The sequence below is a fragment of the Xenopus laevis genome, chromosome 6S (assembly GCF_017654675.1).
Source record: "Xenopus laevis strain J_2021 chromosome 6S, Xenopus_laevis_v10.1, whole genome shotgun sequence".
Classification (NCBI taxonomy): Eukaryota; Metazoa; Chordata; class Amphibia; order Anura; family Pipidae; genus Xenopus; species Xenopus laevis.
The window spans coordinates 116,256,608-116,270,017 of NC_054382.1; the positions used below are offsets into that span (position 1 = coordinate 116,256,608).

The 13,410-nt window shown below is 42.2% G+C and overlaps 1 protein-coding gene across 1 annotated transcript in view; it reads right to left on the reverse strand.

Annotated features, from left to right (window-relative positions):
* ptdss1.S (phosphatidylserine synthase 1 S homeolog) overlaps positions 1-13,368 on the reverse strand; it is a 35,069-nt gene extending 21,701 nt beyond the window's left edge. Inside the window, 3 exon segments of the mRNA NM_001096780.1 lie at positions 341-385; positions 1,779-1,870; positions 13,165-13,368. Of these exon segments, the coding sequence (NP_001090249.1) occupies positions 341-385; positions 1,779-1,870; positions 13,165-13,343 (316 nt within the window). The 5' untranslated portion in view covers positions 13,344-13,368.
* Between the last annotated feature and the right edge of the window lie 42 nt (positions 13,369-13,410).

A 13,410-nucleotide genomic window follows, 5' to 3' on the forward strand; every position in this document is an offset into this window, starting at 1 on the left:
TCAACCTTTGATGAATCTGCCCCTTATTGTTAATTTTCATTAGTTACCATGTCATTTAGGCCCTCGTATTCATATTTCAATCTCTCATTCAAACCACTGGCTGGTTGTTAGGACCAATTGGACCCTGGCAACCAGACAGTAGCCATTTTTTTTTACACAGGGAAGCAGCTGAACAAAAAGCTAACAAAAACTAAAACAAAAAAAAATTACTAAATGTTAAATTATTTACTTTAAATAATTTTTCCCCTATAGATTTTATATTAGCTGTTGTTCCAGTGCAACAGAAGTGCTCTCTGCTGTCCAGGCTGTGGCCATAATTAAAAATAAATGCATGTCTTACCGAAAACCATTCGCCATATTGCAGGATGCGGTCTTGTAAATGGGCCTACAAATAAATAAATAAATAAATATATTAGGGTTATCTTTTCTGCAAATCAGGTCTTATACGGCACGAATACATTAAATAGATGTGGAACACGATAAACTGGGATTGACAGATGGCCTTTATCTTCAATGTGAACTTTTTGATGATTTGCAACTACCTACGCTCAGCTTCTCAACAGCCGCCCAGAGCACACTGAGCATGTGCAGAGCCACTGACACACTAAAGACAGCTTAAAGGGCAAGTCAACCCTAAAATAAAAAAACAGCTTTCAAATATACATGTATTAAAAAATGTCAGCGCTTTTACAGTTATTTGTAAAAACAATTGCTATTGAAAGCAGCAATTGCTAAACGCCTGGTTATTACTTTTAAAACAATGTTGCAAAAGTCTTAAGCTCCCCAAAGACGCAACGATTCTTCTTGCCGAACGACAGATTTTTGGGAAGTCTGACCAATCCTTCCAAATTATTGTGCGGTTAGTGGGATTCGAACGATAGTACATCTTACGATTTTTCGGCCGACATCTGACAGAAAATTGATCGGCCAGGGCAAAAAGTCTTTGTCGGCCCCAGTGCAATCTATCTATGTTTGCAGGGCCAAACAGGCAGCTCCCCTTTGTTTTCCTGGCAAATTGGTCTTTTTAGTTGATGGACAATTCGTACGATCGTTCTGAGAAAATCGTGGTCTCACGATGAGGATCGGATCTTTTAAAAATCTCAACATCTATGGCCAGCTTAAGTTCACCAGCAAAGACAGATCTGTTAACCAGGTGCCTTACATTGTATCAATAGGAGTCATCAGGGCAGAGAAAAGAAAGGGACAGACAAACACTGATTTCAATAGCAATTTAGATACAAATAACTTTAAAAACTACAGAAAATTTGTAATGGATGTATTGCAAAGTTGCTTAGGTTTTCTTTTTTAAGTAAAAACATATTTTTTGGGTTGACATTCCTTTTAACAAGAATAAAGATGGGGAGTGCCTCTGGGCTTTGAATGTATAGACCATAGTTACGGAGCTGTGAATCTTTGGGTTGGCACGGTAAATTCATCTTATAAAATTCCGCATTTCTAGCAGATTATTTATTTAGTGCTCCTTTAAGAAAAAAGGCTGCATGGGTTAAAAGCTTATTTTCTGGCTTCTTGAGACATTCTAGCCGGCGGGAGGCAGTTCAGGGAGATTAGTCGCCCGAAGAAGAGGAGATTTGTCGCCAGACAACTAACCTCCCCGGATCTAAGTGTGTGCCCTGACTTTAAGAAAGGAGTAAAATGACCATAAAAAAATACAGAAGACCCTAAAAAAAACAAGCCAGATACTGATAACACTGTTTGCAAGCAGAACACCAATCTGTAAATCATTTACTTAAGTTAAATTAATTTTTACAATACATTACCATTTGGGAAAGCCAAGACGCTAATGATTAGAAAGAAGAAGATGACAGAGAGAATTCCCTTCCAGATATTGTCTTCCTGGCCTGTGTTCTCCCTGATGGAAAAGAGAAAGTCGAATGATATCAAACAGCAATTCCCATGAGGCTCGGCAGGACAAAGAAGTCACCAAAACCCACAGAACCAGATAGGGGACCATTCACATAAGTCTTTTGGATTTGGGAGGGACAGCTCTAGATGGGACCAAGTTATTACTCATGGTTTAGTTCTTTTCCTTTTTTTAAAAAAAAATTTTGCATAGAAAAAAAACCCCACAAACATTTGGTTTTATAGAGTCTATATCAGCATTGTTGAGGTAGAGAAATTTAGTGTATATGCGAGTTTTGGCTTCTTCTGCATTCAGGAAGTTAGGGCCACAGCTAAGTGTAGTTATTTGCCCTTAGGCAAAGGCTTCAATCCAACCCCTCCACAGCTTGCTACTTTTTTGGGACAAAAACCCCTTTGAAGTGTATGAAAGTAGATTTGGTTTAGTTCTCCTTTAAATGAAAAATCCCTGTAAATTTACATCAACTGAAAATACAGGTATGGGATCTGTTATCCAGAAACCTGTTAGCCAGAAAGCACTAAATTATGGGTCTCACGAAGATCCAAATTACAAAAAGATCCGTTATCAGGAAAACCCCCTGGTCCCATACCTGTAATTAAATTTGATGATTAAAAAATAACTTTATTGATATAATGTACTGATAATTAGTGATGGGCGAAATCCGCGAAACGGCAAAACATTCTCACAGCTGGCGTCTCGTTTTTGACATTCGCAAGCGAAAATGCCGGTGTCCATAAACACGGACTTTTTTTTTACACCAGCAAATCTTCGCCAGTGAATTTTCACTGCAGTTTCGCGAATTTATTCGCCGGCAGCGAATTGCAGGAATTCGTCGTCAATACTGATAATTTATGTAAACAGTTTCTGAGTTTCTTTTGTGATAATTTGGCACTAAATTAGTACGGTTAATGGACAATGAGCTAAATACTTTCGTATAATGAAAAACTTAGGTTTAAGAGATACAAAGCCTCTTTAAAAAATAAAATAAAGACTATATAAATGTCCTGATAAACAAACTATACCAGTCAAACTGTAAAGTAAACCGTTAAATACAGTAAATGAGATACAATTGGGGATCCATTATCCAGAAAGCTCTGAATTACAGAAAGGCTATCTCACATAGACTCCATTTTATACATATCTAAATTTTTAAAAATGATTTCCTTTTTCTCTGTAATGATAAAACAGTTCCTTGTACTTGATCCAAACTAAGTTATAATTCATCCTTATTGGAAGCAGAACCAGCTTGTTGGGTTTATTTTAAGATTTTCTAGTAGACTTAAAGGAGAAGGAAAGGTTAAAACTAAGTAAGCTTTATCAGAAAGGTCCACCTAAATACACCAGTAAACCCTCAAAGTAATGCTGCTCTGAGTCCCCTGTCAAAATAAACACTACATTTCTTTCCTTCTATTGTGTACACATGGGCTTCTGTATCAGACTTCCTGTTTTCAGCTTAAACCTCCTTGCCCCGGGCGTGAGCATGCTCAGTTTGTTCCTCCCCACCCCCTTCTCTGCTGTAAACTGAGCCCAGAGCTATGAGTGAGCAGGGAGACTCAGGCAGGCAAGTGATGTCACACCAAGCTAATATGACAGCTGCTATCCTAAACAAACAGAGAGCTTCTAGAGCTTTTTACTGGGGTATGGTAAAATATTCTACAGAATAAATAAAGCATTCTAGCTTGCACTTTTGCTGCTAATCTATTGGCAATAAAATGCCTCTGTATCTTTCCTTCTCCTTTAAGGTATGAAGATCCAAATTACAGCATTTATCTGGAATACCCCGGGTCTGGAGCATTCTGGATAACAGGTCCCATACCTGTACAGAAGATTATAAAGCAAGTGTGACAGTTTTGCTCTGATATTTTGGGAAAACAAACACAGGAGGAAAAGTGAGATGGCAGATGCACAATGAAATAGTTCCAGTGATACGGTGACACCTGGAAAATGGCACGAGGTGTAATAAAGTGGCCTTGGCACTGGGTCTGGAAAAGAGAAGGGCGAGAGTGCGGTGAAGAGGAGGTGGAATGGACACGGAGAGGTGAGATCTGATATGTAAGGGACACAGGGTTTTATGGAGAATGTACAACTACTAAGCAGCCAAAGTACAGTATTTTTAGCATTTTTCAAATGGCAGTGATCTAGGGGTATAAGATCAATGTAACAGAATGCTGTTTAAGATAAGAAGGGTTTCCAATGACACTGTGACTACTCACAGGCACAGAGAGGAACATATTCAACAATGTTAAAGGCATCATCAGCAATTAGGGTTTCCAGTGGGTTGGGGGAAGTAAAAGCCCTCGATGCAGAGGAGTTCTGCCAGGCACTATAAGTGAAGGTTGTTTACTTTTATAGATTGTAAAATGAACATTATAACTAGCCCTTTGTGCCAAGGACAAACCCAAAACTTTGATACAATAATCTACATATCTATGGGGCAACTTCTGACTTTGACCTCTGTTCTTTTCCTTTTTTTGTTATTATGTAAAGACACAAAGGCCTGTTTAGTGGACGAATTTGGGGTTTTAGGGTCAGGGCACACAGGCATATTCGGGGAGATTAGTCGCCCGGTGACAAATCTCCTCTTATTCGGGGCGACTAATCTCTCGAACTGCCTCCCCGTCGGCTAAAATGTAAATCGCCGGAGGGATGGCACTCGGAGCGATTCGTTTTCCAAAGTCACCTACTCAGGGTGCCACCCCGCTGGCGATTTACATTTTAGCCAACGGGAAGGTAATTTGGGGAGATTAGTAGACCCGAAGAAGAGGAGATTTGTCACCGGGCGACTAATCTCCCCGAATCTGCCTGTGTGCCCTGACACTAAGAGGTTTCTGAAACCAAAATGAAATGAAAGCCATGAAATTTCAGAATATAAAGTAGGATCGAAAAAAAAAAAAAAACAGCTGAAAGATGCGCTAAAATTGAGATATCACAAAAACCTCTAAAAAATTTAGTTTTTCAGATCATTACAAGCAAAAAAAAATCTGAAAACCTCTTAGTCTGAATGCTTAAAAAAAAAAAAGGTCCAATAGGATCAGCACAGCTACTATTGACTTCTATAGAACCTCAACTGCTTTTACTTGGTGATGTTTTGTATTAAAGATTTTTATAAATCTCGAGTTTAAGAAAAAAATTTTTTAGAGGAAAGAATAGAAATCCAAATTTGAGTAATTTATATAATAATTTCGTTAGATTACATACGACACCTTCCCTCACCTACCATTAAAAAAAATGCCTTAAAAATAGCAGTTTTTACAATGTTTTCATTGTTTAGTGCAAATATCTGCAGCTGAAGGTTAACTAGGTGATGTTACTAGAGTAGAAGAACCACGAGTTGCATTGCAAGGGGTTAATACCTTCAACTAAATATTGCTACTTCCCTTCAATACAGCTGGAGTACAGGACAATTCTCAACACTGGGATCAAACTATGGAAACTGGCTACACACCTGCTTTTAAGAGTCCTGTGCGGGTCCATTTTTTGGAACCCGTACACGCAACCTGTGATCCGCAACCTGGACCTGCAACCTGCATTCTTACCCGCTTGGACCCGGTACCGGACCCACATGTACCTTATCTGCAACCCAGACTCGCTGACCATCAAGAATCAGGAAGTGCTGTCATTGTAAACCGGAAGTGACGTCATCGGAAGAAGGCGTGATCAGAAAAAAGGAGTAGAACTGGAAGTGCTGTCATTGTAAACCGGAAGTGACATCATCGGAAGTAGACATGCTCAGGGGAAAAAAGTAAAAATTGCAATTGAGAAGGATGGCGACTCGCATACCCGCAGTACCGCCGACCCATGTCTGTGCCGCAGCCGGAACTTCTACCCGCAACCAGCGGGGTACCGCAGTCATTGATTGACAAACCAGCCGATATCCAACTCTCTTTGCTATTGGTTGGCTCATCTTCAACCATACACAGATATTATCGTACCAAACAAAGTTCTGAGCCATATTCGGTGCGTGTATGGCAGAAGACAAGCCGACCAATAGCAGAAAAAGACTCGGATATCGGCTGGTCTGTCGATCAACCAAGTCGTAAAATGTTGATTGGGTGCCTTTGAAGGCACCAGAACATTGGCCAGTGTTTACTGCTGAATCGTCAGATACAGGTAGAATTCTATTGTTTCTACCTTTATATATGACAATTCAGCTATAACACGTCTGTATTGAAAACGATCTTTCCTGAGATCATTGGTGACCGGAAAGATCATTAACTTTCAATACAGATGTGTTACAGCTAAATCGTCAGATAGAAAGATAATAGTTCATAATTGTAAAGTGTATGGCCACCTTCAGTAGAGTCCTGCAGTGGGTCGGGTACCCGTGGGTTACCCCGCAAAAAAAGAGGGTACCCTGCGGAATGAGGGTAGGCTTTTCAGGTGTGGGTAGGGTCACAGTCTCTTCCTACTGCAGCTTTCTCTTGACTTATCTCCCCCTCCCATCTGACTTCCGGTACAGCTCTCTGACATCACACGGCGCGCTTCTGACCCTCTCGACCATGTTTGAGGATGTCACTTCCGGTTTGCAGCAACATAACTTCCGGTTTGATGGTGGCCGGCGGGTTGCGGATAAGGCAGTTGCGGGTCTGGTAGCGGTTTAAAGTGGGTAAATATGCAGGTCGCGGTTTGGGTTGCAGGCTGCAGGTTCGGTCCGGGTCTTAGATATTGGTTCCGCACAGGACTCTAACCTTTAGGCTGGGGTCAGATGAGTTAGATCTTGGCCTGTGGAGAAACACAGGCCGAAAATCTGCTCCTCCACTGCTGCTCTGCTGTCACTTGAATGCATTGCCTTAGCTCGGGTGCAGGCAGACACAGCAAGTGTTGGAGCAAAATGCAAAATCTTGAGTTTCCATACCGAAATCTGTCTACACCCGGGCCGAGGCAATGTACGTATGCAGGCCCAATTGACAGCAGAGCAGCAGCGAAGGAGCAGATTCTTGACCTGCATTTTTCCACAAGGCCAAGATACGAGCCAGATGGCACTAGCCTTATATTCTAGTTAAAAAATAAATTATATATATATATATATATATATATATATATATATTATATATATATATATATATATATATATATATATATAGTGAATAAAGTACCCCCTTTTGTAAAATATAGGGATATTATAATTTACCGAGGAGTTTCATGACATATAAAAACACGAGGCCGAAGGCCGAGTGTTTTTATACAGGTCATGGAAATCCGAGGTAACTTCTAATATCCTCATATTTTACAACTGGGGGTACTTTATTTATTATAATACACAAATTTCAATGAGTCATGTGACAGAAATGACATCAGAACTCACCGTTTATAACTGATGACATCAGAACTCACCGTTTATAAGGATATAATTTACAGGATATTCATGGCTTTTGTGTATTATATATATATATATATATATATATATATATACATATATATATATATATATATATCTCATTTCAACCTACATTAGCAATGTCAACCTACCAGGGAAACTAAATGATTCAAAAGAAATAGGCATGGAAATAAAGTAGAGGGGGAGTGTGGGTCTGATCTGTATGTACAGGAAACTTAAGCCTTTCAATTACACATGATCACTTGGCGTTTTGAGCAGTTTGTGAATCATTTATTATTCTTATCCTGCGCAACTTCCATCAACGTATCAGCTCCGTTGCCATTCGAAAAATACAGGTTTTCATGGGCACAGAGCCATAGTTTAGCGGTGCCCTCCTTGGGATATTCAGAAACCATGCCAGGGATGTCCACCCATACAGTGAATGGTTTTTTATTCCTTTGCTATGCGCTCACATTAAGTGTAAAGTCTGGGCACACGTCCAGCTGACTTATTTTACTTTCCCTGGGATAACGTGAAGCTATTTGTGATACAAATTTAAGAACCGACAGTCACAGAAATTAATTTATAGGACTTGTAAACCCACAAAAGTAAATGTTTTTCCCAATCAAAGAGTCTTCCTCTTGTGTAGAATTACAGTTTCAGAATGCATAAACCTGCAGCTTCCCCAATGAATACAATGCTGCCTGCGTTAGGCAGCTTTGTATTCATGAGGGGCTGTCGGGGGGCATGTAGAATATTCGGTTACTTGAGTACAATTCAGGTGCAGGTCAAAACGGGGCTTGTGTAAACAATCTAACACTGTGCTGTGCACCATAAGGCTGATTTTTTTGTATCCAGCAATTCGAGTTTTAATTTGAATTCAGAGATTTATACTATACTTTATACCTTGGCCCTTTAAGAACGAGAATTAGACTATTTGCCACCTAAAACCTGCCGAATTACTGAATAAGTCAATGGTAGAGGTCGAGGGATCAATATGGTGATGTTTGTAGCCTTCCCGACATTCAAGTTTTTTTCGAATCAGTAAAATTAGACCAAGTTTTAACAATTCGATTTTATTAATAAATCTCCCCAAGTCGAATTTCAAATTCATTTGAATTTAAAGGGCATGTAAAGGCAAAAAAATAAAATCCCATTTTTACTTTCTTTAATGAAAAAGAAACCTCCAATATACTTCAATTAAAAAATGTGTACCATTTTTATAAGAAACCTGACAGCATGCAGTGAAATTCTCCCTTCATTTACTGCTGTGGATAGGAATTGTCAGATGGTCCCTAACTACTGAGCAGGGAAACAATTATACTTATGAACAGCAGGGGGAGCCCCCGCCTTACTTCCCAGCCATGCAGAACTCAAGCAACTTTGTTTATGACGATCCCTAAGCAGCCCAGACCACACTGAGCATGTGCACAGTCTTAGTCTTGCAAAGATGTATAACAAAGTTACAAGATGGTGACCCCCTGTAGCCAACTTTGAAAGCATAAATTATTTGTTTGATTAGGCTTGTGGTGCAGTAAGTTCATGTTTATATTTAGTATACAAAATACAGAATTTCTAGCCTTATTCAATTTTAGACTTTACATGCCTTTAAGGGAGTTTTAAAAAAAAAACAAAAAAAAAACACATGTATTCGAAATTCGACCCTTGATAAATGTGCCTCCCCGAGGCAGGTTTATTAAGGTTGGAATTGTAAATTTGAATTCAAATTTTTTGAGTCAGATTTTTGGTCAAAACTCACAAATTTGAGTTGGGAATAATCAAAACTCGAATTTGAGATTTATCACACCTTGACCCTGGGAACAACTTCGAATTCAATAGTATGCCAGCTAAAACCTGCCGAGATCATGTAGAAGTCAATGGCAGAGGTCCAGTGACACATTTGAAGATGTTCCTAGCCTTCCTGACATTCCAGTTTCTTCAGAGAAAAACTAAATACTCTTTTAAAAATCCCATAGAAATGAATGGAGAGTGGCGGAATTTCACTCTAGAGGACTGTGGCGACCTCTAACTTCACTGTTTGTTGCATTTACTCATAGGGGAATAATTATCAACTTGCATGCGTGTGCCCCAACATGGCCATTTGAACCCGGGGGCTCCCTCCTGGTGCGGGTGTCTTAGCGCTGGGGGAGGGCAATTTTAAAAAAAACCTTCTGTTACCCCCAACCTGAATGTGGGCTCTATTACCCCACACCTTTGGTTGGAGAAAATATTTTCAGCCAATGGGTGTCCTTTAATAAAGTATAATAAAATGAGCTACTTGGAAATAAACTGCTCCACACTTAAAACCCAACCAACTACAACTCACTGAGACACATCAACTGAGGGCAATGGCAAGTGGTGGCCAAACACAAAAATCACTCTCCACATTAACTGGCAATTGCTTGAAAGGTGTGGGACAGTCAGATTTTTCTAAGACTGGAAGAACGGAGATCTGCCTGCAGATAGTGGTAGTTTTAGCCCTGGATAAAAAAAACATTTGCAGGCAACAAAAAAAAAGTGACATCCATCCAGCTGAAACCAGTACAACTATGCCAACATGCAACTAAAAGGAATATTGCTGCCTAGGCATCAAGGGACTGATTGAGCATATTAATCACTGCAACCAAACGGATACTTGTCTTAAAGGAGAAGGAAAGCTACAGGGGCAGTTTATTGCCAATAGATTAGCCACAATAGTGCAAATTATAACAGTATATTTATTCTGTAGAATGCTTCACCATACCTAAGTTAACAGCTCTAGGAGCTCTCAGTTTTTTTAGGATAGCAGCTGACATATTAGCTTGCTGTGACATCACTACCTGCCCAAGTCTCTCCCTGCTTGCTGATAGCTCTGGGCTCAGATTACAGCAGGGAGGGGAGGAGCAAACTGAGCATGCTCAAGCCCTAGCCCTGGAGGTTTATGTTGAAAGCAGGAAGTCTGATACAGAAGCCCATGAGTACACAATAGAAGGAAAGAAATGCAGTGTTTCTTTTGACAGAAGACTCAGAGCAGCATTACGTTGAGGGTTTACTATATATTTATATAGACCTATCTGATAAAGCTTACTTAGTTGTAACCTTTCCTTCTCCTTTAAGGTGCATATTTGCTCAGTGCCACCAGATCCCAGCACTTCAGTATCAGTAAATCAATATACTAACAGAAATGTAAGTGAAAGATTAGAGCAGCAAGTACTGCCGAGTGCTGACCCAATACTTACTTTGTAGACTGTAAATAGCTTCAAAGGCATGGCCTGTGCATTTCTAAGGTGTTCAAAGGGACACAAATAGTCCATATAAAAATGCACGTGGAGCAGATGGTTGAGCGCAGAGAAACGGACACACCACATAGCAATACAATACATAGCAGTTTAGAGACATTCTGCACAATGTTACTAAAGCTGCTTTAAAGTACAAATACAGGGGGTGAGCAGCCACTAGCCTGTTAGGTGTTGTGGGCTACAGTGAATTCTTAAAGGAATGCTGTCATGGGAAAAAATTAAAAAAAAAAAAATAGTGCTGCTCCAGCAGAATTCTGCATTGAAGTCCATTTTTCAAAAGAGCAAACAGATTTTTTTTTTATATTTAATTTTGAAATCTGACATGGGGCTAGACATATTGTCAGTTTCCTAGCTGCCCCCAGTCATGTGACTTGTTCTCTGATTAACTTCAATCACTCTTTACTGCTGTACTGCAAGTTGGAATGATATCTCCCCCTAACTCGCCAGCCGCCTAACAGCAGAACAACAGGAAGGTAACCATATAGCAGCTCCCTAACACAAGATAACAGCTGCCTGGTAGATCTAAGAACAGCACTCAATAGTAAAATCCAGGTCCCGTTGCGACACATTCAGTTACATTGAGTAGGAGAAACAACAGCCTGCCAGAAAGCAGTTTCATCCTAAAGTGCAGGCTCTTTCTGAAAGCACATGACCAGGCAAAATGACCTGAGATGATGCCTTCACACCAATATTACAACTAAAAAAAAAAATACACTTGCTGGTTCAGGAATTAAATGTTATATTGTGAATTATTTGCATAGTGTCATTTAGAAATAAAAACTACATCATAAAAATCACGACAGAATCCCTTTAAAAACATAAGTGGGCCTTTCCTATGTGCAATGCCCTTGCTTAGTCCCTGCTTTACTGGCAGTTATGTAAAAGTGTGACTGTCATCCTAGGGAAGCGTGACAATGCTTTAGAGTTATACAGTAACTTCCCTAAGCACAGGCTAAACAATAAGCACAACTGGGCCATCAGTGAGTGTTTCTGCAATTCCACAAGATCCAGCAATTCAGCCGCTATGCTGCATGATCATATTGTATTCACTATTATTTATTGAATATCTATGCAGTCACTGTATTAGACAGCAAGCTTGTATGTATTATGTTCCTCTGTGTAATATGAAATATTGTGCGACTGCTTTGCCATAGACTTTTCTTACTGGGCAGCTGCCCAAGTGCAGGTACCACTATACACTTATTACCTGTCACACTCAACACAGGTCCCATATACTGATCCCAGTGCAAGTGATGTCCACTGGACATGTACAGAATGCTCAAACTGGTATCTCGTATTCCGTCTGTCAAACGTATAGAGGCTATGGACAAATGGGGAGCAAATGGTCATTAGACTGCTGTACAAGTCTGCAGGTGCTATGTGTAATGCTCAAAGGAATAACATAAAAGGCATTATCATTGGGGGGAGGGTCCTGGTAATGCAGGAAATTGGGGAGAGCGGATTGGGGAGAGTGGATTCACCTTATGTATTTTACTAGCAAATAATCCAGTTGTTGTTGAGCTACAACCTTTAGCAGTTGGAGGGACTGAGATTTGAAGTGAGACTGGAAGCTGGTGGGACCAAGGCCAAATACCCTTCTGTTCTTCCCTACTTCCCAATTGAAATCGAAAAAGGATAAGCTCCTGCGCCCAGTGCTACTATAGGCATTGCTCTGTGGCAAGGATACATTCATTCTACTAATGCGCACTATCAGCAGATCCTTGTACCCCCACAGGAGGGAGCACCCCACAATTGCTCTCCCAGCAGGCAGCACCCCACAGCTGCCCAACCCAGCAGGCAGCACCCCACAGCTGCCCAACCCAGCAAGCAGCACCCCACAGCTGCCCAACCCAGCAAGCAGCACCCCACAGCTGCCCAACCCAGCAGGCAGCACCCCACAGCTGCCCAACCCAGCAGGCAGCACCCCACAGCTGCCCAACCCAGCAGGCAGCACCCCACAGCTGCCCAACCCAGCAGGCAGCACCCCACAGCTGCCCAACCCAGCAGGCAGCACCCCACAGCTGCCCAACCCAGCAGGCAGCACCCCACAGCTGCCCAACCCAGCAGGCAGCACCCCACAGCTGCCCAACCCAGCAGGCAGCACCCCACAGCTGCCCAACCCAGCAGGCAGCACCCCACAGCTGCCCAACCCAGCAGGCAGCACCCCACAGCTGCCCAACCCAGCAGGCAGCACCCCACAGCTCCCCAACCCAGCAGACAGCACCCCACAGCTCCCCAACCCAGCAGACAGCACCCCACAGCTCCCCAACCCAGCAGGCAGCACCCTATAGCTGCCCAACCCAGCAGGCAGCACCCTATAGCTGCCCAACCCAGCAGGCAGCACCCTATAGCTGCCCAACCCAGCAGGCAGCACCCTATAGCTGCCCAACCCAGCAGGCAGCACCCTATAGCTGCCCAACCCAGCAGGCAGCACCCCACAGCTCCCCAACCCAGCAGGCAGCACCCTATAGCTGCCCAAGCCAGCAGGCAGCACCCTATAGCTGCCCAAGCCAGCAGGCAGCACCCCACAGCTGCCCAAGCCAGCACCCTATAGCTGCCCAACCCAGCAGGCAGCACCCACAGCTGCCCAACCCAGCAGGCAGCACCCACAGCTGCCCAACCCAGCAGGCAGCACCCACAGCTGCCCAACCCAGCAGGCAGCACCCACAGCTGCCCCACCCCCGGCTTACCTTGTAAAGGCAAAGTACATGAGACTGACGGTAGTGAAGGTGAGCAGGGTGATGGTGTGAGGCTTGTAGAAGAAGTCTATGGTGATGTCCTCCACCTGCTGCTCGTTGATCATCCTGAAGTGCATCTTATAATTCACATCATCCTTGCTCAGAGTGCGGGACCTCATAGAAGAGGCCATATCCCGGCGAACGCCCTGTCACTCTCCTCCAGGCCAGGAAGCAAACACTCCGCCACTCTCACAGCGC